The sequence below is a fragment of the Phoca vitulina genome, unplaced genomic scaffold (genome assembly GCF_004348235.1).
Source record: "Phoca vitulina isolate PV1807 unplaced genomic scaffold, GSC_HSeal_1.0 scaffold5, whole genome shotgun sequence".
Classification (NCBI taxonomy): domain Eukaryota; kingdom Metazoa; phylum Chordata; class Mammalia; order Carnivora; family Phocidae; genus Phoca; species Phoca vitulina.
This window is the reverse complement of record NW_022589708.1, coordinates 3,591,205-3,617,869: the sequence shown is the minus strand read 5'-3', so window position 1 is coordinate 3,617,869 and position 26,665 is coordinate 3,591,205. Positions and strand designations below refer to the sequence as shown.

Below are 26,665 nucleotides of genomic sequence, written 5' to 3'. Positions count from 1 at the left end.
CAGTTGTAAATATATTACATCTGCATTCTTTATAGTTGTCCCATATGTTACATCTATTTTATAGTTGTCCCATACATTACACCTCCATACATTGAATATCTTCTCCCAGGCAATGATGCAATGTTTGCCTTCAAATGTCATGCATGCTTTAGACGACTTCAGTGGAGGAAAATCTCCTTTTTATTATCCCAGTACTTACCATTTCTGCAGCTCTCCTTCACTCCTGAAGTTCCGAGTTTCCTTCTACTACCATTTCCTATAGCAGGTCATTCACAGCTGATCGAAGAATGCTCCTAGTTTTCCTTAATCTGAGTGTGTCTTTCTTCTGTCTTTATTCTCCAAGTTTTGATTTCCCCCCAAAATTCACATGTTTTTGTTTACTTTTCTGGTCCTCACATAGATGTGTATTTTGTCCAAAGTTTAGTTATAATTACTGAGAGAGATAGGCTACAGTGGATTTACTTCATTGTGGCCCAACTAATGTATTTATCACACAGAAATTTATAATGTTAATGTAGTCAAGTTGATTAACCCTCATCTTTATAGGCTGTGCTTTTTTGTACTGTTTAAAAAACCTTTCTTATCAAAAAGTCAAAAAAAAAAGTCTCTCTTACCCTGCTTCCATAAAGATCTATCTCTCTATAAATATATTTTAAAGTTTAGGGTTTTGGGTTTTTCGTTTGTTTGTTTGGTTGGTTGGTTGGTTAGTTTTTGTTTTTGTTTTTTACATTTAGGAGTTCAAGCTACCTGTACCTTATTTTTGAGAATAGCGTGAATTAACAATGTAGTTTGACATTTTTCTGCGCCAATAACCATTGTCCCATGCCTTTTATAACATAGGACCATACTTCTGACTTCCTCCTAATGCTGAGAGCATTGCCTGAAATGGACTTGTTTCTGCATTTATCTCTAACCTTCTAGATTCTTCTTTAATATTACTTTCCTCTTGATGACCTTCCTTGAGCATCCCTTCTAAGCAAAGTACTTAGTTGCCTCTATAAATTGGTTCCTGTAATTCCATAATGCATATCTCCTTTATATAGCCTATTTTTCTGTAGTATAATTATGTGCATGTGTGTAGACCCTGTAGACTTTTGAGCATATAGAGAATTCATTGAATGCATCGTAATCAGTTTTGCATTCCAAACACAAAGCACTCAATAAATTGCCAACTCTGTGTAATTGTCATCTGGTAGCAGCTTCAGATGAATTAAGAAAAGCAAACTGGTAGAATATTTCCTAAATTTATTCAAATATTTAAATTCAGTTTCATGTTAAAAATGTACTAATAAAATTGGTAAATAGAATCACAGGCAGTTGCATTACCAGTTGAAGGATATTAAAGTCACATTTTATTTGGTGATTAGGTTCTGAAGTTGGCATGGTGTGTGAAAGTCACATACAACAAAAAAAGACTCCAGAACATCCTTTATCTTGCCTGTAAAAAAAATGTGTTTTTATATATTTTATATATAAAATGGTATTCTTTTGATGTACACAACTCTATACAATTACATGCATATATTTATGCACAATATATAAAACAACTTAAAGCATTAATAACATAATATTTTGAATTCTAAGAAAGTGAATTGCACAGAATTGAATTTTCAGAGGTTCATTCATTCATTCATTCATTCAACAAATATTCCGTGCGGACCAACTTGTGCTAGGCACCTTGGTCTACAAAACCAACATCCTTGCCCTGATGGGACTTAAATTCTACCACTGGAAAGCAAACAATAAACAATATTTAAATAAGTTCATAATATACTTAAAGGAAATAAAACATATTAAGAAAAGTAATCAGGATAAGCAGACCTGGGAGTGACAAGAGTAGGTGTGGAGGGAGGTTGGGTTGAGCAACGAGTTTAAGAAAGAGGGTCAGCAGAAGCTTCACTGAGCAAAGACAGAGGAGGGAAGTCAGGGAATGAGCCATGCAGACTGATGTCAGGGGAGAGTGATCCAGTTGAGGGACAGCGAAGGCCCTGAGACAGGAGCACCCCTGCGTGGCAAGGTGGCCAGTGTGGCCAATGGGGCGCTAACGGCATGTATTACTGGATGATTAAATGAAGAGAAGTTGGAATTAGCATTCGTTGTAAGTGTTAATCCTAGAAAAGGGAGACCTTTACATTATAAATGATAGCAAGAGGCTAAATGTAAAATACTAATTATGACTGTATTGTTCTGTCTTTCTTCAAAACCATTTGCCAAGTTTGGAAACTCTGGTCTGCTCAGAATATAAGTGAAGGGTGATTGTTTGCCTTTTCTGTAAGTGGAAAATATAGACGAATATAACTCTACTGTTGCTCAAGATCAAGAGAACTGGAACCTAGGCGGCGTATTCCTTGACTGGTTAGGTGTGGTGCTGGACGCTGATGTGGCCCGGCATTTTTGAATGCACGATTTTGGCTGAAGGAACAGATAGTTTTCCATTGTGCTGAAATTGTGATCAGTTAATTATGGTGAAAAGATTTATTTTATACAAAATAAAAGAAGGATTTATTTTCTGACCTTAATAGACCTTGAAGACAGGATTCTTTTCTGATTTCTCTGATTACATTATTATTTGACACTGTCATTTCATATTCCTGACTCTGTCAGAAATAGGTTCTAGAACAGCTGAACTGTGATATTGGGAAGAAGTGTCATGAAGTCAATGATATAAAAAGCATAGATTTTGAAGCCCAAGTGGATTTAAATTAATTTTATACATTTCCAGGTGATCTTTATTATCTATTTTTGGAAAGAAGTCTTGATTAAAAAGATTTGCTCTCATGTGTTGCCTACTTTGGCAAAATCTTGTCTCTTCTCCTTCCCAGTCCTTCCTGGTATCTGTTTTCCCTTTCCCTATGTTGTCTAGAATTTGTACCTGCGTGATTTGCCAAGACTATGTCTTAAAGACCCTGTAATGGACCCCAGAGTCACAGTGACTGCCACTGTGCCCATCAGGTCCATTTCTTCTTAGACACAGAGCTGCCTATGTTTCTCAGCTTCCCTTGGGGTGCAGAGCAGACCTGTAATTGATACCTACTCAGTAGAACAGGAGCCATAGTGAGCTGCATCCCTTCCGAGCTTGGCCCATACACCCCCCTTTGCCTAGCGTACCATGTCCCTTCCCATCTAAAAGCTAGATACAAGATCCCAGGAGGCGCAAAGTACACGCACGACGACACAGAAGGCCGTCCACTGATCCGAAACACCTGTTTTGGCCTTCAGTCCAACAATGTACATCGTTCGTGCCGAACCAGTGGTATTTGTCATTTGCCTGTTGTAACATCTAACCGATACCTCCTCCTTATTTATTTAGTTTAATGTTGTATGTGTTGCTGCTAAGCATGATTATTTATAGTACTTAGTTTTCTAAGTTTAGCTTCCATTGTGTAATGAAAATTATTTAAGATATCAAAAATCATACCTGCTAATGACAGAATCAGAATATCGCTTATTAGACATTTAATACAAAGTGGTGATCAGTGGTGTATATATATATAAAACCAAAGTTTATAACTCTTAACAAATAGTCTCTCAGAAATTCCTCAAAATCAACAGACTTAATTTTCCTTAAGGACAAAGTTAATGCCCTATAACAAGTTGGACACCCTAAGAAATGTTTTCATACTTTTAGGACCTTTTTGATGTGTTCAATGCTTGTGAAGGAGTGCCTTGCTAACCTCTAGTTCTCAAGTGGGTGCTTCTCACTGGTAACTAAATTTTGGAAGGAAAAAATCACAGTTGAGGACAGAAAATAAGTTTTCCCCAGTGCTGTGAATTCCATGGCCAATGGAGTTGCTAAACTATGTCCATTTCTTAATTATAGCTGATTTTTAAAAATCTCCTTGGATTAGCTTATTTTATTAACATCTAGTTTCTTAAGGTGTTTTTTTCTCATTCTTATTTCATTATATCTAATGCCATAATATACAGATTGTGATTGTTTCCAGAAAAAAATATAATGAGATATTAATAAATTAACAGATAAACTGTGTCCTACACAGCAATGCAGATCCTGGCTAGTTGAACAAGTTGGGGAAACGCTCCTTCTCCGTGGCTCCTCCATCCTCCAAAAGCTGTGGAGTGCTTTAATATCACGAGTACCACTCCTTATAGAACTCAACCCAAATGTCCTTCCTTCTTTTTGTATCCTATGTATCCTTTTACTCCAAATCAAACCCCACATCCCAATATGAATTTTTTGGCCAGTATATCACCTTGAAATGAGTCATGTCTCCTCTGTATTCCAACAACAATAATTATGCATATACTGTGTTAATTAATGAATGCTGCACTCCCTCATGACGGGTTTGTGGTTGTGTGACGTTTAAGCATCTTTATTCATCTAACTCTTTCTGATTTTATGTCTTGTTGCTCAGTTTGCATGGAAGCCCTTTGAGGAACCAGGTCACACTATGTGGTTCTCAGTCCTGTAGAATGCATCACAGTGGCCTCCACTTCACATTCACTGAAAGAACTCGTGTTCACTGATCAGCACGCATTCTCGGAGGCCAAAGTCATTGATTAGTACCCCCAAAGGTCGACTAAACTCAGTGTACTTGAATTTGTGTTCTGACTACACCACTTACTAGCCAAGTGAGTTTGGGCTTTAAAGATGAATTTCAGCATCTATGAAATGAGGCTAATAATACAGAGCCTGCTTATTTCACATGGTTATGAGAAACTACTAGAATAGTAACATGTGAAAATGCTTGAAGAATAAATATCATGAAGATGATGTTAGAAATTGGCCCTCAGAAACCTCAAAGGATTCTGTATTCGGGCATACGACCTGGGACTGCTGCACAGAGAAATAGAATTCTAGGTGTGGCTACATCTGATTGGACTGACAGAGAGAGTCTGTGAGAATGGATGGTAAAGAAGCCAGAATAATCAGTGTGGCCAGAAAATACAGGACTTTCTGTAACCTCCTAAAGTGTGTAGACTTGATTGCTTAGACCAGGCAAAGTGGTCGCATTGAAGATTTTTGAACACACAAATTATATGAATACATCTTTTCTTTGGAGAGAGAAAAGCTAGTAGATTAATTGTCCTCAATAATACCTCCGGTATTTGCAGTGAGTCCCCTATAAAATCCCAAGAAAAATGTTTTAAAAGAAATCGTAATGCTATTACTTTCTGTATTTCCAATATAATAGATTTATGTTTTTCTATATATTCCATGGATTTGAACCCCATTACTATAATATGTCATTACTATAAACATACCCTAAATATATGTTATCAGTTTTTGTTACAATTTAGTCACTTACACTGATACTGCCATATTTTCTTAAATGAATTGAGGTAAAAGACCCGAACTCATACAAAATCCATATCCCGAAGTGTCACAAATTAATTACATTGCATGATGTATAGTACAATTGTAAATTTCTATTTTATAACTTTCCATTAATAGGAAGAAATATACATTCACTCATCAGAGTCCATTTTTATTCAAAGCTATTAACCTAAAATCAACCACAAAATGCAAATAAATGTCCATTTAAATATTAAATGTGTTCCAATACTTATGACAGTTACTTATGAAAAGTTATGAACGTTAAGAATGGTGACTATCTTATGAAAGTTAAGAACAGTTACTATCTTTTTTAAGAAATCAAAGTATACAGATAAGGTAAAAAGCTAAAATCTTCTGTCCCTCTCTTCACTGCCTGGTGTCCAGAGATAGCTACTCTTGTTTACAAGAGAATTTGTAAAGTGCCTTTGAAGAGATATTTTTCCCTTTATTTAACTCTTTGGCAATAAAGGAAGCCAAATGACAATAAGAGAAAAAAATAGCAAGATGAACTTAATTGAATCGCTGTATAAATAGCTATTTCTGAATTAGAAAGGATCAACTCTCTTTTGCCTAAACCAGAAATTCTGTTTTCACATTCAGATCATTTTCTTAAATGTTTTTAGAAGTATGAAAATATACAACCCTTTAATCAAAGTTTTTTTAATCATATGTTACTTTAAGCCACTTCTTTAGGATCTATTGAGGTAGACTTTGGCTTTACAAACTGTGATTTTCGAATTTCACTTTTTAACGTTTTTATTCCTGCAACATCTTGTTAGCATCAAGTAGAAATGGGATTTGCATTTGAAACACTAATGTTCACTATTCAGTCAGCCAAGAAGCTTCCTTCTTTTAATTTCCATAAATGTCAGTAAATGCCTCTTTTCACCTTTGGGTGAATAGTCAATAGAAAAATCAACTCTGTGACAAATGAACAGCAACATGATTTTACATATGAATTATTTAACAAAGTCTATTTTTATCCTGGAAGGGAAAGACTTAAGGTAAAAATCAGCAGCAAATTGTTAATTTACATGTATTAATATTATTCACAGAAATGCATATCCACGGGAAGTAAAGAAATTTATATCTCATTTTTTAATTAGTTCATCTCCTAGAATTCTATTAATGACACCATAGAAAACTATTGAAAATTAATAAAAAGATATATAAGTAATAAACCTCATGACGTCTTTACATCACATTGGGTTTCCCTCTGGGTTGTGAGAGATTCAGTGGATTTTGACCGTGCAAAGCAAACAAACTAATGATAAACGTCCCACTTGAGATGTAGAACTTTCATGAACTCAGTTTTTACATCCCTTTATCAGATACTTGTCCTCATGTTCGCCTGATACCTCTGGACATTAGAAGGCACAAAATACTTTACAAGTCAGGTAGGGAAATGTACGCTAGATTCATGTCTTGAACTTCTAAATATCAAAACAGCAAGATTTTCTCAAACACAGAATAAAATCCTTTTTTTTTTTTTTTTTGAAAACCCCCATAGTGAGTTACTGAGGTAGTAATAGCCAGTGTTATAAGGGGCACTGTTTTCTCGGGATTACTGTATCAGTGAAGTAATCTTCTTGTTAAGACCCCGCTGAAAGGAGGGGATATTGTCTGAGGATGAGTATTCCAGCCCGCGGGGACGTGTCTGGACCGTGGTCGTTCACGTGTCTGCTCACACCTGCTGGGAGCTTGAAACGGGCGTGCAGAGGCACCTGTTTATTGAGTGTGGATGGTGTCGCTTCCCCTCCCGTGATCTCTCCTTGAGAGCAGAAAGGTTTGAGGGTCTAAGCTGACCGGAGGTTGTAGATTGCAGAGGCCACCTGCCCCCGTCCCGTGCACAGCACGTGGGGGCGACTCCAGGGCCCAGCAATGCCTCCATCTGTCAGTTCCTTTGAGGGGTCCGGTTGTCCCAGCTCCCAGTGAACGGTGACTTTATATTTTCCCATGCCAAATCGCCAAGTGGCTTTTAAGCTTTGAAGCTTTCATACTTCTTTTGAATGTCAAATTTAAAAATAAATATCACAGAATAGGGGCGCCTGGGTGGCTCAGTCGTTAAGCGTCTGCCTTCGGCTCAGGTCATGATCCCAGGGTCCTGGGATCGAGCCCCACATCAGGCTCCCTGCTCCGCGGGAAGCCTGCTTCTCCCTCTCCCACTCCCCCTGCTTGTGTTCCCTCTCTCGCTGTGTCTCTCTCTGTCAAATAAATAAAAAAATCTTTAAAAAAAAATCACAGAATAATTTCCGGGTATATTATTAGATCCTCCACTGATACTGCTTTCAAAGGCATTGAAGCTGACAGATGGTCTGCACCCTTGTCTAGAAGCCTGGGGTTTGTACCTGTTATACAATAGTATCACTTTTTTTCCCCATGCCATCCAAAAATAATAATTCTGGGCATGGGACGTCTTAGTCTGTCCGGGCTGCTGTAACAAAATGCCACAGACTGGGTGGCTTATCAACAACAGAAATGTATTTCTCAGGGTTCTGGAGGCTAGGAGTCCAAGATCGGGGTGCTGGCAGGGTCAGGGGAGGGGGCCCTTCCGGGCTGCAGACTTCTCTGTGTCCTCACAGGGGGAAGGAGTGAAGGAGCTCTGTGAGATCTCTTTTATAAAAGCACTAATCCCATTCACGGGGGCTCCACCCTCATGACCTGACCACTTCCCAAACGCCCCAACCACAAATAACACCACACTGGGGGTGAGGATTCCAACATGTGAATTTTGGGGGAACACAGACATTCAGACCACTGCATAGGATAAGCTTGTCTGATCGTCAGAGGCCTGGCACTCGTTGGCCACCCCGAAGTCTGGGGAGACCGTCCCACTGTCTTTCAATGGCCCCACTCACTAGCCATTCAAAGCCATCTAGGCATGTCTGAATTCAGAGTAACTAATGGGTCTGGGACCACCCACACCCAATGTGATTTCAGGGAGCAGAGCATTTTTAATAAGTTCCCAGGGTTTTATGGTGTTTGAAAGGGCCTTATCTGAATCCATGACATGAGAACTACATCTCAAGTGTAAGAATTTGCTCAGGGTCGGTCTGGTATTACTTGAAGGCTCTCTCTTCCTTTCCTTCCCTGTCCTTGATGGCGGGGAGGTGCCCAATGTCCCTAAGTTTATTTTTTTAAAAATGAAAACACAAATTTCATATACTGTGAAAGAGAGGAGATTTCAATACAGGGCGAGCAAACCCAGTTAAAAGAGTCTTTTTTAAAATAGCATCGGGAGGCCATAAGGAGGAAGAATTTATGCACATCCTCCTCCAGGGAGGAACCTGGAACTTTCTGCCTGCAGCGAGCCCTCTGCCTGGACTTGAGTGCTTCCTCACCAGGACACCTGAGTCCTTTGCTTTCTTCACTTCAAAAGGAACCAGCTTTCAAAAGTCTCTGTATCCTTAATTTGTATATGAACCCAACCAACCCCAGTTAAGCTAGTCTCAATCCCTGTTTTATATGGAGGACCTAACTGAGAACAGCACTCGTGACCCTCGCCTTTATAACTCTGCCCTGTCCTCCTCGGCACATGGGAGTCAGGTTTCTACCTGAATCCGTCTCCCAAGTCCCAATTCAGATTGCCCAAATCAATGCCTGTTTGCTTAAATTTCCAGCCAGTTCTTTCAAGGTTGACGATTGTGATCAACTTTCTCCCTTCTCTCAAGCGTGCCCCTGGGTATTCATACACGAGCTCTGTTTAAGCTCTCCAAGCACACTGGGCACCCGGTGCTGAGTAGAGATTAATTTACTCACTCTGGACTCGAAAGGACACCCCTGGTCTGAGCAAGCAACACATTCTACCTCCAAGGATTTCTACCCACATGGATCAACATTTTCCCACTTACATATCTTATGTGACTCTTTTTATTTTATTTTATTTTATTTTAAAGATATTATTTATTTATTTGAGAGAGAGCACAAGCATGGGGAGCAGAGGGTGAGGGAGAAGCAGACTCCCCACTGAGCAGGGAGCCTGACACGGGGCTCAATCCCCGGGTCCTGGAATCATGAACTTAGCAGAAGGCAGATGCTTAACCACTTAACCGACTGAGCCACCCAGGCACCCCTATATGACCTTTTTAAAATGGAAACAAGATTCCCCTTAACCCTGAACATTTCTTAAGTTAACTTATTATGATGGTAATTAAATGTAGACACACATTGTTATGTAAGATCTCTGTATCCTTTCACCTCTCATTACAGCGTAAAACCAAAGCAAATTTACAAATTCAACCTGACAAAAACCTACAAAAACAAAAAATTAAAGTTTACAACATTCATGCTAGGTATGATTTGGTTTAGCTGGAATGAAATTACTATGACAAAGTGAGTGTGGTCCTGGCTCAGATTCCATGAACTTGGGTCCATTTCTACCATCCCGTGCCCTTGGTGAACCCAAGCCTCTACCACTTCTCTCAGCTTGAACTGCTAGGCAACTGCTAATCTCACCCAGGCCGTCATATCACTTAGCTCTTTCTCGGAGGAGAATGCCTTATTTGCATAGTAAACCCATCTTACTCTTTTCTCATTCGTCTGCAACGATATCAGTAATATTCCGTGGGTCATCCTGCTTCTAAATAAAATACGAAGTTCGAGAATAAAGTCTCGCTGAGCACTAGCTTAAAAAGTAGGTATTCAAATGATCCAAAGCATGATTATAGTGCTTTTGAAAAAATATCATGAAAAGAAAAATGCAAAAAATATTCGATTATCCAGAGAACTAGAGGACCCCCGAAATACAAACGCCAATTTCAGAAACATTACATTTAACAGTTATTTCAGTTATTCACTAAAATCTGTTTTATCTTGAAATTCAAAGAACCTCTGGACCTTTCATTTCTTCCTGTATAACTTTCTTTAGTTTTAAATTATATATATGTATATACATGTGTGTGCGTGTGTGTGTATGTATATATGTGTGTGTATATATATATATAATTGACTCATCAGGATAATCATAATTCAGCAATGTTTAGGGATTTTCTCAAATCCAAGAGCTAACAATGACAGAATCATTAGACCCCACATTTATAGGGCACTGGCTACTTTTTTAAGGCACTCTTTTAAGTAGCCCACACACATTCGCCCTGTAAATTGTCACCGGTTTTGTTGAGGTAGACCGTTACTGTGAGCCCACTTTACAGGTGAGGAAGCTGATGGGCTTGGTGGCAAATGTGGGACCCCAGCCCAGCACTCCAGTTCTAGGGGCTGGGTTTTCAACCATGCTGCCTCTGTTCGAGGGAGTGAGCCCCAGAGCGCTCATGGACCCATGACACTTTGTGAAAGGATGAAGTCCAGGGTCCCCCTTGGCACTTGTCTACATCAAGTCCTGTGGAAACACCTCTTCTCACCTCTTCCTTCCCCCTTTCCAACTGGTGGCAACCTCACTTTTCAACATTCAGAGCAAATGATACCTCCTCTGTGAAGTTTCTCCAGACCCTCCTTCATAAGCCCTGTTTCCCAGGTAAATGGGGGGAAAAAAAGTTTTAAAAGACATCATCTCCTTCTCTATAGCCTGTGCAACAAGTTAAGACAGTTGTGTGTTTTGCATGCTTCAGAGTTCCTTTAAAGACAGGGTATTTGTCACATTCATGGGGCACAGGGATGGGACAGTGTGGACACCCAAGGGTTCATAGGTATGGAACAGTTTTTACGTTCCCAGTCATAACATTTGCCTTTTGGTTCTGAAAGATAATGATTTTGTGTCCAAACACTATAATATAGAACATGCCCCAAAAGAAAATAAATAAGTGACTAGCTGTCTGCAGTGACCCGGGGTGGAGATAAATCTTTGAAGCAATGGTAAACAAGCTTCAAGTTCAAAGACACCAATATGGCACCTGTGGCCAGCAAAAAAATCAGGATAAATGAGAGGGGGGTGAAGCCCACGGACTCTAGGCGCTCATTTCCAGCTGCATCCCTGACCCCCAGCATCAGTTCCTCTCTTTCTGAAAAGAAATGGTTCCCTTTCAATACCAAAACTAAATTTAAAAAAATTTTGTTTTCATCATGATAAGTGCACCCCTCAGTCCCCATCCCCTATTCCCCCATCCCCCACCCACCTCCCCTCTGCTGACCAGCACTGTGTTATCTGTAGTTACAAGTCTGTTTCCAAAACCAAAATTTTTGTTAAAAAATCATTATTGCCTTTTTAATGATCATACTTAATTTATCATGAAACATGAAATAATGGTAGAGGAAGCTGTGAGGGTTTTTGTTATTACCAATAGGATATGAAATTTAAAGAATGGAGAAACACTGATTCTGATGTTTTTATAGCGCTGGGGAACATAGTGAATACTTTGTAGTGCTTGTATAGTACTTGACCATCATTTAAATAATATCCATATAGTTGCATTTGTTTGCTATTCTAAAATATTGAAGCTCTTTTACTACTTGTGACAAATGTGATTTTTGTGCCTCACAATCGAATAAATTCAATAAATCTAAATAAAGCAGATTAAACATCATTCGTCAGGGCACACTGTTCTTATCTTCTGATCTTCTATTTATTGTCTCACAGATCATAACTTTAAAATGTCCTCTGAACTTCATTATGTTGCAAGTAGTGACCTATCATGTATCCGTAAACAGAATTTTAACCTTCATTTAAGGAATAACCTGTGAAAATTCTTTTTCTTTTTTAAAGGAAGATCAATAATGTTAGTATGTTACCATCTCATTTATACCATCCTGGCAACTATCCTTATGTACCTATTAGGTTTTACTCAATACCTATTAATCTCTATAATAGACAATAAAGTTCCATGGGATCTCTCAATGAAGGGGTTTATTCTGAGCATTAGTTGATTATTGAGAACATCAGTCAAATTTCTGCTTATCAAGGAAGCATCAAAAGTTCCTGGTTGTTGATTCAAAGATGGTGTTCTTCTTTACTTATTACATTATTCAAGACATCAATATCCTCATTAAGAAAATGCTTTCTAATGGTTTGGGTATATAAGTTTCACCTTTTATAATGTACTTGGGAATTCAGATATTTTTAGTAAACACTGAGAGGCTTTGAAAGGGTAGAGAGCATTTTTTTTTTTTTTTTTTTTTTTCCGAACGGTGAAGCCGTAACTTAGGGGATTTTGGACATTTTATGTCAAAAGCCCTCCCCACCAGCCTCTGTCAGATCAGCAGCCGTGGAGTGGCTCTATCTGAAAACGTGTTCCTGTTAGGAAAGCCTTGGCAGAGGGTCACACCTCGCGTATATTTTTGGTCATTACGAAGGGCTGCTGAAGAGTCTAGGATTGAGAAGAGACACAGAATGGATGTGCTCTGTGCTTGGTGTGGGGACAAACTTGTATGGCTCTCCCATGCCCCGGCATGAACATAAATACAACCCGTGCCATCCGGCCCTGGAAGAGCAACACCATCTGCTCGGTGGAGATGTGGATTCTGCTGGTCTTACTTTTTATGCTTTACTCTGTCTTGTTAGACCTGGCCTCCATTTGCATATTATTTTTGCATCCTTCTTGTGTCTTTTAGATTAATGGAATATTTATTATTTCACATTTTCTACATATAACTTGCTAATTACACATTCTCTCCCTGCGTGTTCTATAGTTTTACTAGAGAAGAGACCATGCATTTTTGACTTACTGCATCTTAAGGGATTTTTGTTACTTTGGCCACTTTCCTAATACTGCTAGAACCCTACAACCTCTAAACTCCACATAACCCCTCCTGGCTTTTACAGGTTATCACTGGCATGCATTCCTGTTCTACAAATTATAGTCTGTAAGACACCCCAAGCATCTAACTTCTATTTACCCATGGATGTCCGGTGTCCTTAATTCTCTCTTAAATTTCAATTTTTCAAAAAAAAAAAATTCAATTTTTCCATCCAGGATCATTTTCCTTCACCTTAAAAAAAAGTGGGAGACTTCTGATGGCCAATTTCCTCCTTTTTATTGTCTAAAAATATCTCTATTTCACCTTGTAAGAGGTATTTTTATTGAAAGTAGAGTTTTAGGCTGAATTACTTTCTTCCAGTACTTTACTCTGTGATTTGCTATTGCCTGGCTTCTGCTTAGAAGTCAGCTTACCCTCTCATTGTTGTTCCTCTGAAGGGAATGTGTCTTTTTCCTTTGGATTTTAAAGCTTTTTCCTTTGTCTTTGTTTTAACAGGCTCCGCCTCGTGCTTTCTTACTGCTGGTGATGGCCTGTGTGTGTGTTTGCCTTTTGTATGGTTTGCTGAGCCTCTTAAGTGTGTGTATTGATGCCCTTTGTAAGTTTTGGAAACTTATCTCTTTGAGGACTGCCTTGTCACATTCTTTGTCTATCTTTTCCTTCTGGAATTCCTTTTATGTGTGTCTGTTCTGCTGTCTCTTCTGTTTGTCCATCATTTCCTCCCTCCTAAGCATTTCATCATAGGTATTTTAAGGTCTTTATCGACTAACGCTAAATCTGGATCATCTTTGAATCTGTCTTATCCTTCGATCTTTAGTGAATTTCCTTGTCTCTCCAGATGTAATTTCTGATCGCAAAGTAAAGCTTAGTGGGTCAACAAACTATAGATGCTGCAGAGGATGCTCTCTACTGGAAAGATTCCAACATCCCGTTAGGAGGCCGAGGCGAGGGAGGACGTCCTCAGTCCAATCACAGATTGAGCCGCGGTGCAGATCAGCCTGCCTTGGCTTTGCCTCTGATCTGCAGAGAGCCTGTGGGTCTTTTTGTTCCTTAGCTCTGGAAAAGTGCAGATGTGCTCCAGCTGTGCATTTCAGAGGTCCTGGCCCGCTCTCCAGGCTGTGCCCCACTCAGGTGCAAAATCTGCAAGTCTCGAAGATGAGACTAGTCAGGTGCTTGAGGCTATCCTCCCCCCACCCCTGCCCCCCATCAGATTTTTTGCTTCTGAGGCACCTTGAACACTGTAGGAGATTTCACTCTGCTTTTTGTAAGCTTTTGGCCTAAGGCACCACTCATGCATATAGCTGGAGAACTTAACAAATGTCTCTTGGGGAAAATGGCCATCATTTGAGGGTCCTCAGATTCCAAATCTGTGTCTCTAATCTCCTACAACTGCAACATATTGTATGGTTTCTCTTTCTTCTAGAAAGGGCTCTCTAGACCCACAGAAGAACTCGGAATTGGCAAATGTTCCAGGAGAGGGGAAAAAAAAAAACCAGCTGGTAGTTACCGGTTCAGAAAGATTTTCCCCATCCAGAATTTTTGTTTCCCTGGTTCTCAGCTTGCCAGAGCTATCGGATACTCTAAATATATGATTTGGGTAATTTGTCTCTTTTTTTTTTTTCATCTTTACAATGGGAGCAGTAAACTGTCATGATCTGCAAAACCCTATGCAGATGTGAAGGTTTCTTGTTTTGCTTCTAATTAGATGAATGTGAAGTTATGATACTTAACAAAAAGGATATCTCAAGGAAGTTGGGGGAAAAAATCAGCTGAGATGGTAAAAATATTCTTCCATCAATTACATACTCTCTCATAAGAATAAATGCCGTGACAGTATTTTTTGCAGATTGCTACTATGTGCTGAACATGGGCCAAGGAACATATAAATAGGTGTTCAATACCCATAGAGTGAACGAGATTGCAGCTGAAAGTAGCCACCAAGTGTACACGAGAAAGTAGAGGAGCTAAAATACAGTAGTGAAGGAAGAGTACAGATTACACTGAATCCCGTGTGGGCAAAGGAGAAAGAGAGCATGACATAGGGACGCTGGTCTTTAGCACATATCGGCTCCTGGACAACAGTGTAGAGTAGTACCTCAGAAGGCAGACTCTGGAGCCAGTCACCATTTTTCATGTGACTTTGGGCAAACTGCTTTACCTCCTTGTGCCCCAATACCCTCATCTGCTAAAGGCGAGCTAGCAGTGCTGTGGAGAGCTCTCTGGAGGATTGCTGAGTTAATGTTTCTCACGTGCTTAGAAAAGTACCTGGTACCTAGCACTCTAAAGTGTTTATTAAAAAGATATTTTTTACACCCTCCCTTTCTTGGCTCACTTCCTGAGCGTAGAGTCAGTCTGGCTTCCATGGGAGCCTTCCCCGCAGGGGGATGTCTCACTTCCACGTCGTTCTGGTGCAGTCCCGGAGACTGGAGAAACATCCCCTCTCCTTGGGGGGGGGGAGGTGCGTGCTGCTTCAGCCTTGATTCCTGGAGGTCCCTTCAGGGAGAGACAGTCACAGTCCTGTTTTCCACACTTACGATGTTTTTCTGGTTATCTGTACATTCAATATGGGGAACCTCCTTTTGCTGGCAGCCAGCTCCAGAAACCTAGTTATGCACTGCGGGTATGGGTTTGGCTTCCCGGCTTCTGTGGTTTACCCCCATGTCTCGACGTTCTGCCCATCCACTTATTCTAGCTTTAAGTTCTTCCGTGGGTAGACGGTAGGATCAGATGTCCGGGTTAAGGTGTTGGTTCTCGAACTGGACCACTGATTAGCCTCGCTGCTTCTGAGTGACTGCTTTCACATAGGAGCCAACCGCTATGCCCTGCTTTCATTTACTGTCGTTCGTTTTGTGGTGGCTGGAAGGGGCACCAGAACAAAGCAGGAGGTACTTTGAAAGTGGGTTGAGACGTCTTGTTTCTTCTGAATTCTCCCCAGTATTCCCACTGTGAAGTCCCGCACACTCACTCTAGAATGGCCAGAAAAACGGTAGCATAAGGAAGCGAGAGGACTAAGCCCATACAATTGCATCATGATGCTCTCCTGCAAGGGTCCCTAAAGTTCTGTCTCTGTGGGCACAAGGTCAGAGAGCACCCAGCTGCTGGCTGAGATCCCTGCTTTGATTTCCCCGCACAAGCTGGAGCATCGAAGTCAGTAGGGTCATGCTCCCTTAAAAGATGTTGACTAGTTCTGCACAGATGGGAGGACCCTAGAATCAGGGGAACCTTGAGAAACCCAAAAACCTAAAAATAGCCTCACAGTTGTGATAAATGAGGAAAAAGTATGGGATGTCATAAGAATGTATATCATAATAGAGGGCAAAGGGCACGCAGACATGTGCCCGCTTCTGGAATTACCTGGAGGTGTATCTCCTTAGCCAGTGTCCCTGCCCTCCCTACTTTGTTCTGTTTGCCACCTTCACAGGGCAGTTTCCCGGGGCAGCAGCGCCTGGAGGCTTGGTAGCCAGCGCCCCCCATCCCGCGCCGTGGGGCTCTCCCTCTCTCCCCTCTGGCTCACAGCACCTGCTGCTGCAAGTCTCCCTCTTCCCTCCCGCAGGTAATCCATCAGCTGCGGCTCTCGGAGAACGAAAGCGCCGCCCTGCAGGAGCTCCTGGACTGGAGGCGGAAGCTGTGCGAGGGGACGGAAGACTGGCCGCACCTCCTGCAGCCCTCGGAGCCCAGGGCGCCCCCCCCTCCGCCCTGCAAGAAGCCCACCCTGGTGAAGAAGCCCGAGGGCGCGTCCTGCGGCCGGCTGCCCCCCGAGCTGTGGGACTCCGGCACGTGAGGGGCCGCGCGCCCCCCCGGCCCGGGCGCTTCCCGCGCGCACCTGCCCCGAGCGGCCCGGGACCGCGCAGAGGCCGCCGCGCTCCGCGGGTGCGCGCGTGCGTGTCCTTTCTCCCCGTGGGTGGCGCGCGCTCGGCTCCTCGGGCCCCGCGAGCAGCCCCCCTCGCGGCCGCAGGGGCAGGGCCGGAGCCGCGCGGGGGCAGCGCCAGGGGACGCGGCGGGGACGCGGCGGGGCGCGCGCTGGGCCGTGTTTCGGAGCGCGACCACGTGCTCCTTGTGCGCCCGCCGCCTCCCGGGATACACCCTCCGCGACGGACGTTTGATTTCTTTGTGGGTGGTGTGTTTTGTTGGCATTACAAAGCCGATCGTTATTTACCTGTTTCTGACCGTTTTATAACTTTATGCAATTGGTGGTGCTCCCTTCAAAACACACGTTTAAAACAAAAAATCATTTCTAGAATTTTCTTTCCTCCCCCCCCCCTTTTCCCCTAAAGGACCTAAGCCCCTCGAGACTGTGTCGTTGCTTTGCTTCGCCAGCGTCCAGCCTGCGCACACAGGGACTGAGCCCCGGGTTTGCGACCGGCTGGCTGGGGACGCACGTGTCTCTGCTGACGTGCACGGCCAGCTGCGGGCGGCCACCTCCTCTCCGCGCGTCACCCTCGGCTCCGGGAACTCAGTGAGGCGCGGGGGGCTTCACGTTCATAGCCGGCGGTGGGACAGGGTCACCGCGGAGGTCCGCACAGTCCGAAGGAGCTCGCGGAGACGCGCAGCTCGGGGCGGTGACGCCGCATCCCAGGGTGGCCGTCCCCTCGGAGCTGCGCTGCATGGCTCACCTGCTCTTATCTGCGCAACCCTCCCGTGACACAACCGCCCGTTTATCCGTGTGCTTCTGTGGCAGTCGGGAAGTCCTCAGCAGTGCCACCAGACCATGGCGTCTTGCTGCTTGGAACTTTGTGTTCATACCAGCCTCTGAAAAGTCACCGTACCAATAAAAGGTGCAGCCACGTCCTTCGGTGGTGGTATTTATTTGCGGCTGCTTCTGTCTCCCTGGCCCGGCGAGCAGGGGCAGTGAAGGCATCCTGTCCCCGCGGCCTGCCTTCCTCTGTGCTCGCAGCCCTCTGCAGGCTTCGGGCGCTAGGGGTTTATTTTAAAATAAAGGTTTTATGATTATTGCAGGTATAACTGCAAGCAAACGTCAGCATTAAGAATAATATGTTTGTCACTTAGAAATAATTATAGGCTGCCAGATCCAGAGACGATTTCCATTAAAAAGGTAATTTCTTACGTCCCAGGGGAGAAGCCCTGGCTGGGTCAGCCAGGGGGCCGAGGGGCCAGGGGACCTGCGGGCCAAGCCTAGATTGTGATGCCCTTGGGAAGGACTGAGGGAGGCAGGGTTTGCAGGTGTAGAATCGGCAAGTTTGAATAATTTCAGGGACTCCAGGTCAGAGGCTGTCCCTGGTTGTCTGGTACCTGGCCCTGGGCCAGGGGATGGGGGCAGGGGTCAGTGGCTAGAGAGCGAGCCACCCATGAAGGAGGTGGTTTGTGTGGGCTCCGGATTGGTTGGCGATGTTTACTATCTGTAGGACTTGACTCAGAGAGGCGGGAGAGCGGGGTGGTTAAAGCATCAAAATACAGAAAATGAAAAGGCACAGGTAATACACGGTTAACGGGCAACAACATTCCTGATGCCGCCCAACAGGGAGGCATTCTGCTCACCTCCAGCAGAGCCCCACACGCCGCCTCTCTCCACACTCTCCCTAACGCCTGACTTCCTAACCTCAGCCACCAAGTGATGGAAGAACCAACTTTCCTTGACGTACGTGGCTTCCTTGCCCACGCCTTGCACATTGTAGCCACCTAATGATCCTGGATTAGAAATCTGGACTGATCTCCCCCCACCCCAACACACACAGTGTATTTATTTGGACCGGGGTGAAAAGCAAACTGTTGAAGCATTGCACCTTTTGAGCATTTGTTTCCAGTGCGCACTGAACACTTGCTATCGTTGTGCGGGCGCTTTGCACGCATTATTCCTCACGCAGACGTCGGCCTCCGTGGTAATTACCGTCTACCTACTCATCCTGGAATTCAAGCTTTAAGTAGGCTGTTGGAACGTAAACCCTCATCTTTGTGGTTCCAAAGTCCATGCCAGGTTAACTTGATATGCAGAAATGTTCTGCTTATTATCTCAAAATATATCTTTAAAATCTTCAAACTAAATGACTCTTGGGGGATACAGTGCTGTGTGAAACTGTGAGGTAAGACAGGGAAAGCTTACGTGGAGTAGGCCGTCCCCAGCATGTGTGGGTCCCAATGACACCGCCCTCTGTTTTGTTAACCTGGTCGCAGTTTAGGGCTTGTGAAGGTAGGTGTAGGCTGACCTGTCTGTCACCTGCTAGAGGTACCACGGGCATCCCGGAGAGTTTGTATGGGCTGAGTCTAGGAATCCTTTTGTCTCATCTAATGTTTGTTGACCTTCCAGAGGCAGAGAACAAGCCCTTTGAAGACGTTCTAGACCACATTCAGGTGTGTGTTAACCTTCCTGTAGAACCCTGTCATTGTACCTGTTCTGACATGACCAGACAGGCAGCAGACTCGAAAGCATGAATAGCCACGATAGTAGAAACAGTATGAAGAGTCCTAAAAACATGAGATAAAGTCCGAATCTGTGCGTGTATTAAAGGTACTCCCGGAATGGTTCTCTAATGATTACAACACTGTCAACAAAATGAACAGAGGTACTATTCTGCTTAACAAAGCACCGAATGTTATTCCACATAAGCAAGATTTCAACAATTATGTGTGTTTGCAATATACTTAATGATGGTATTTTAATTGCTATCAGACCATAAGGTATGAATTATGATATATTACTGGGCCTGAGACTTTGTTTAGCAATATAATTGGTATGAATTATTACCCTGTGTTCAAACACTGCCCAATCTTATTGCTTTTTTAAAAAATGCTTTATGAGTGGTCTCTAAAAACTACTATCAAAATGTTTATAGTGGGTTAAAATTATTTAAAGTGTATTTTCTAGAGTGGAAAAATATATTGTTACTATTCTTAAATTGTGGTACCTAATTTAGTAGAATTATGCTTACATAAATCTACCCAATGAAAGCAACGACCAATTAAAATCTTAGATTTGTAAATGAACATCACATATGAACATTACATAAGTTGGACAAAAAGTATGTTATGAATTCCACAGTCTAGGAGGACAGATAAATTTCTGTCAAAATTCTATCGCTGTCATTTTCCAGCAAAACATCCAACTCAGCTCCTGTCACAATAAAGGGCATAAGGTTATTATATAATGGCATTCTGCAGTGGGACACATTTCGCTCCTGGCTATTACTCTGCACTGCTAATTTTTTCCCCAACTTCTGAATGTATATCTTTAGCTAGAAGTTAATAGGATTTATTTTTATGTTTATTCTCATCAGGAAATTTTCAACAAAAACCATTAAATTAGCTGGAAAAAAACAACAACTATGTTCCGAGTAAAAGTTCAGTGTAATTTCATTACATTTTTCAAATTGTTTTTAGCAGCACATAAAAAAGCCATGTAATGCGGATGAAAGCAATTATATTTCTATTTATGGTGCAATGGTAAATTCTCTGCAATGCTCATGGTTTCCCAAAACAGTAGCACTGCTTTCAAAAAACTAAAAATATCTTCTCTCCCCCCATTCTACTTCCTTTACATCTTATTCATAAGCAATGACTTTATCAAACAGATTCTACTACAATGTTCTCCCCATGTGAGTTACAAAGATACCCATATAGCACAGGGTTGTAGCATGCTGAGTTACAGACAGGAAAGAATTACCTTTGTAGTCCGTTCACTTTCCCTAAGTACTGCAGACCCCTGGGCAGCTCCATTATTGTGGTTCCAGTAAGTTTCTCTAAAATCCAGCATGCTTTGTAAAACTTTAAAGATGAGTTTTTTCAAAGGCTAAGTCTTATTAGCTGCCTATAATACATCTCTATCACCTGTTCTAATTTCTCAGATCACTTTCAGATTTAAAAACAAAACAAAACAAAACCTATTTATACCTAAAATATTTTTTGTATGCTTTGACATTGGCACAGTGTAATCTGGGTTTATGTAGTTTACCTGATCACTACAATGGCAGAAGAAGACCTTGATGTCTTCTCATAGAAAATATTAAAGGTGAATAAATCTATGCATTCATTTCCATTGTTGCTTCACAAAAGGAATGCATCGAATGTGTCTTCGCTTTGCTTTGAATTAGTCATGGGCTCATAGCCGTCGCGTCTGCTGGCTTGCCTTGCCCGATAGCCCCGGGGAACGCGTGAAGCTTCAAAGCAAGGTGCGTGAGCTTGCCCACATGACATTTTCCTGATGTCACCACTTAGCTTCTAAAGTCTAAAGAGAATGAAAGAGAATGAAACTATTGATAAATCCCGAGGGGGAGATCAAAGCTCTAAAGAAAAATGAAATAAAACCAAATTCAATTTGAGGTTTTGATCTTTTAAGATTTCAGCAAACAAAGGGGCTGGAGGTCCATGATCTCAAACAATTGGCTTAAAAGTGTATGAATTCTGTCACATTCTGAAGAAAGGTTTTCTTTACTGGACCTATTTTTGGGAATCTGTTCAACTGAATTTAATCACACTGGGTCTTGAGTGGTAACAAGAGGAATGGTGGTTCCCAGCAGAGTCCCTGTTGTGGTTCATCAATATTACTTTTGAATAAAAATCACCAATCTTCATATCATGAAAGGAACTTTCTGGCTACCTTGTTCTATAAGTCCGTTGTACATTCGTGTGGGTTGTGGGGGAAATAGTTCTCCAGAAAACTTCTCAATTGGTGAACTGTTGTCATTCCCTTGGGCGTAGAAGCTGTTATAAAAAGATAACATTCTATATTTTAAAAAGCAAGAAAAATTCCCTGGCAGAAGAGAAGAGACGCCACGGGAAATCCACATAGTAATGGCCTCGGCTCCTGAAGGCTGTCAAGGGTCAGGAAGGAGGGAATTGGAGGTGACATTGTCTCATTACTGATCACCAGGAACACTTACCTTTCAGCCTCATATGAAAACAAACCTTACAAAGACAGAAGACTTAGTGCCAAGAGCATTCACAAGCCAAAAGTTTGCCCAGAGTGACTCAAAGAAAAAACTCATTAAAGGTACAAGTTGGTACGTCTCCCCGCCTTACTCCGGTAGTTGGCGTTTGGCCCCAGTGAGTCTCCAGCCCTACCTATGTTTATTCTCAGGTAGACTAACTGTTTCAACCAACAACCACAGAAGCTAGCAGCTCCACACAATAGACTATTCTAGGTTTCTCCCTTATGTCACAGTCTGACACATGTTGACCGCAAGAAGTCCAGAGACCAAGGGTCCTTCTTCCCTCTCACGTCTCCGACCTCCTTGTGGCCTGTGGAGGACTCCTCGTTCAGCCAGTGGGTGGAGGGGAGCGAGTCACAGCCTGAGAGAGGCTCGTGTCACTTCTGCTCATATTCCATTGGCCAGAACTCAGTTGTGTGATGGCAAGACGGGAAATGGCCCTGCTCTATGACCCAGAGGAAGGGGAAATCATTTGGTGAACAATTAGCCAGTGTCTGTCCCACTGTGCGAGGTAGGGAACTCCTAGCACAAATAGCCAAAATCTATTTTCTATCTCCTTTTGTGTTCAGAAGTCGCCTAGGGCAATTTGCCTTCCCCCAGCCATGAGCGCAGGACCTCCCTCCGCCCAGCCACCACCCACTCACCTTTCCCCATGTCCCACGATAAACTGTCCTTGGCCACCCTGGAAGCTCATGCAGTGAGGATGGGTGGGAGACGAGAGGAGAGTTGGGAGCATTCTCACTTGCCTGGTGGCTTCCGCTCTGGGTCTGACAGCGAGACGAAGCTGCCATCCTCTTGTGGGAGATCCCCTGCAGGTCTTCTCTCTCACATCTGGGCACATTGATGCAGTTCTGTGTCCATGGCTGCCAGCAACACTTCCCGAGCCCTTGGACATCGGGAGAGATGCCTCTCTTCCCTGAGGTCTCCCTGATCTCCATAGGAGACTCCATCAGATGGTGATCTTGGCCTCTCAAAGTGTTTGTCTAAGGACCAGCAGCAATGACATCACCGGGAGCCCCACCCCCAGACCTGCTGAATCAGAGTCTGCATTTTAACAAGACCCGCAGGTGATTTGTGTGCTCCGGAAAGACTGAGCAACATGCCGTGGACTCGTTCGTGCTGGCTCCCTGTGTGGGACCATCTCCATCTTTATCATTCTGAAGCCAGGGAAATCATGACTCAAGCTTGTCAAACCATCTTCTATACTCATTGGCAGAGTGATGTCACCAAAGATTTCCTCTGGGTAAAACCGAACGCTGAGAGTTATAATTTGCCCTAGACCAGGGACCCGGTCACTCACTCCCTCTGCCGTCCTAGGAAGCCTGCCATTCTTAACTCCAAATGTCTTCAGAGATGCAAGTACCCACCAAAACTTTCTACAAATGTGCTCACTCAGTCTGGTTTCAGAGAGAGGCAATAATGAGAAGACAGTTTCCAAATTACTTGTTTGTTGCAGGAGCATTTCTAACAGTCTTTGTCTTCTGTCTCTTGTGCTCGCACTTTTGCTCTGATCTGGGGTGCCGTAACACCCTCACAGGTGACTCTTAGTATGTCACTAGTTTATGGTTTTCAGCACAACTTCAGTATCTAAAGAACACAGCTGGTGCTTGAACAACGAGGGAGTTAATGGTGCCCACCCCTCTACATAGTCAAAAACCCATGTATAATTTTTGACTCCCCCAAAAACTTACCTACTGATAGCCTACTGTTGACCAGAAGCCTTACTGATAAGAGTCAATTAACATATTTGGTATGTTATATGTATTATATACTGTATTCTTACAATAAAGTAAGTGAAGAAAATGTTATTAAGAAAATCGTAAGAGAAAATGCATTTATAGTACTTCACTCTCTTTATCAAAAAAACATCTGGGGCACATGGGTGGCTCAGTCGGTGAGGCATCTGACTCTGGTCTTGATCTCAGGGTCATGAGTTCAAGCCCCACATTGGGCCCCACGTTGGGTGTGGATCCTACTTATAACAAACAAACAAAAAACATCTGCCCACAAGGGGACCTGCACAGTTCAAACCTGTGTTGTTCAAGGGGCAACTGTAGTTTGCTTTATGCTTTAAGTCACACTGATATTTTCATTTATAACTATTCCCAATTCAAAGTTTCCATCTTCAATTTGTTTACAGGTTTTTACATTATACTTAACACTGAATTGGTTTGGATTTCCATCTTTTAAATCAAGAATAAGCCTTCCCATGGCTCCTGCCAAGCCATTAATGCCAGGTGAAATGAAGCGAAAACCAATTTGCTCTCTATGAATTCAATTGACGTGTGGTCTGTGCTTTCAGTATCGTCTCTAAATAGGAAAACATAATGGCACCTTTTACCCTGAGAAGCACACCACTGGAAAATAAGTCAATGTGAGAATGCTCCAAAATTTTAAACTGCCCTTCCAAAGAGCAGACCCTTCCAAATTTTACTTCTTGAATGCTTTCTCATAGCCTATGTTGTCCTTGTTTACCTCGATCTATGACCCCTTTGTAGCCTCTCCACTTCACAGTCTTTAGGAGAGTACAGGTCACATGTCCAGACCGTGGACTGGGTAATTCATCTGACAGCAGTGGTGGTGGCTTGTGGCGACGGCGTCCCCACCTCCTGCCATGGGGCTGCGCCAGACCTGCCTGGGACCTGCTTGGGGTTGTGGAGCTGGGCGAGAGCCGGGGCTCCTGGGTCCCCTCTTCAGCAGGTGAGGTGGGCGAGAGGGAGCCGTGGAAAGGGAGTGTCCTCACACTCTTGTCTCGGGTTAGTCGTGAGCGTGAGAAAGACACTGGGTAGTTAATATGCTCCACCTACGTTTTCAGCTGGGAAGCAGAACTCATATTTTGGTGCCAAATTCATAGAGAAGCCCATCTATGATGGTGCTTTAATTTTATGTATGGTTCACCTGAAGCAAGTTCATTTATTGAAAAACATTTTTCTGAAGCCCCTCCTCTGCGTGTTTGGCCTTGAATGTGTGATCCTGTTCAAACGGATACAATTCCTGCTCCTAGGAGGTTACAATTTGGGGCAGAAAAGCAGTTAGACAAATAACTCCACGTATAACCATTTAAGGTCAATGTCATCAAGTGCTGCGAAGGCCAAGTGCAGGTTACTGCAGAAATCCAAAGGAAAATCTAATTTGCCTAAAGGAGTGATGGAAGTCTTTCCTAAAATAGTATTTATATTGAAACATATTGAAGCAGCTACAGGATGAGAAGAAGAGTCTGTCCCTCAGAGGCCATGCGGAAAGTGAAAAGCCTCGGGAGCGGGAAAGAGAGCAGATGTAGGCATTCGGTGAAAGGACGCCTCCCGTCCAAGCGCTCGCAGTCCTACACCTCTACCTCCCCTATGGCACCTGCCGGTTGGTATCACAATTTCCAACCTTCCCACCAAATCACGGGGACTTAAAAGACCTTGATATTCCTCAGACTCCAATCTTTGGCACAGTGGACGTGGCCACCCACGACTGACCAATGAATCAATGAAATGATGTATAAATGAATGATATCCTTCTGCTCCTTCCCAAATCCCTAAAAATAATATAAAAACATTTTAATACTTAAATCATGATATAGGGCTTTTGATGGACCGGAAAATGGGAGAAAGTCTTGAAACGTAGAACAGAGTGACAAAGGAATTTGGAAAGGAAACCACAGCCTAAAATGGGTAAAATAGGATTTGGTGTCAGAATCTATTGTCTTCCTATGGATAAATGTCAGAACATGAAAACTGCTTTCACCTGTCATGAACCTGAATATGCTCAACAATAAAGGACGTGGAATATATGCATCTACCATATACAGTCGGCATGAAGGGAAGTGGTGCGTGTGGAGGTAGTTTGTGAATTGTGTAGACACTGGTTATCTGGAGTTACGGCTTTGTTACTTAACCCTCCGTGGATCTTTACATACCAAAAGAATACTTAAGTTTAGCTTTTCGTACATGATCTCAGACAGTCCTGAGGTAAAGAAAGAAAAAGAAGAAATACGTGTCCCATTTGTTACTCTGTTTTACCTCCGGAAAGATAGAACTAATGGCCAGTCCCTCTGATGTGCAGAGAGTAGGAGTCTGGTATCCACTCATTCACACGGAGCCCTGGACAGAGCTATAGGGATCTAGGTTCTGTGCTGGCTGAGTGGGTTAGCCTGCCTTTTCTTTTCTTTTGTAATGTCGGATGCGTGTTTGTGTGTGTGTGTGTGTGTGTGTGTGTATTGGAGACAGGGAAGGCAGAGGATGTCTTGTAAATTCCTGAGTGATTATTCTAAAATGCTATGATTCTTATCATAAGATAATTGACATTTTGAAGAAAAGAGATAGAAGAGCTAAGAGATTGCTTTGTCCCAAGCAGGAAGTATAAAAGCGATGGTAGATCCCAAAGGAAGAAAAGGCATGTCTCTAGTCAGACAGAAGAAGGATGCTCATTCAAGGCAACAAAGTCAATGTTAAGAATATGTTCATAAGTTTAAAAACAAAAAAACAGGAAGCGTCTTCTAGGATTAACTGTGCCAGAAACATGAGGAGACTGTCTTCAGAGTGGCCGCTGACATTTATCCCCCAGACGTGGCGTCTCTTTTCGAGTGATGAAAATAAAAATCATTTGGAATTGGTAATCAAGCCCCTTCCTACCAATGTGACAGTGTAGACCTTGCCTCGAGCAAGCCCAAGGAAAAAGACAAAGAAACACAAGGAATTCAGAGTGCCAAAGCTCATCAAAGTCAAAACGGTATCTTTTTAAAATGGCAAGGAAGGTTGAAAAGATGATTTAATAGGAAAGAACATCGAACCTGACCAAGTGGGGAATTTCGGAGAAACGGGGAGGCTCCAAAGCGCACACTCCTTTCACTTTTGTGATG

The 26,665-nt window shown here is 42.7% G+C and overlaps 1 protein-coding gene across 2 annotated transcripts in view; it reads left to right on the top strand.

Annotated features, from left to right (window-relative positions):
* Positions 1 to 16,787, top strand: part of MYO16 (myosin XVI) — a 574,777-nt gene extending 557,990 nt beyond the window's left edge. For both annotated transcript variants that reach the window (XM_032402627.1, XM_032402626.1), the window contains exon 35: positions 16,494 to 16,787. In XM_032402627.1, coding sequence (XP_032258518.1) covers positions 16,494 to 16,721 — 228 coding nt within the window. In that variant the 3' untranslated portion in view covers positions 16,722 to 16,787. The remainder of the gene's footprint in view (positions 1 to 16,493) is intronic.
* The last annotated feature ends 9,878 nt before the right edge of the window (positions 16,788 to 26,665 follow it).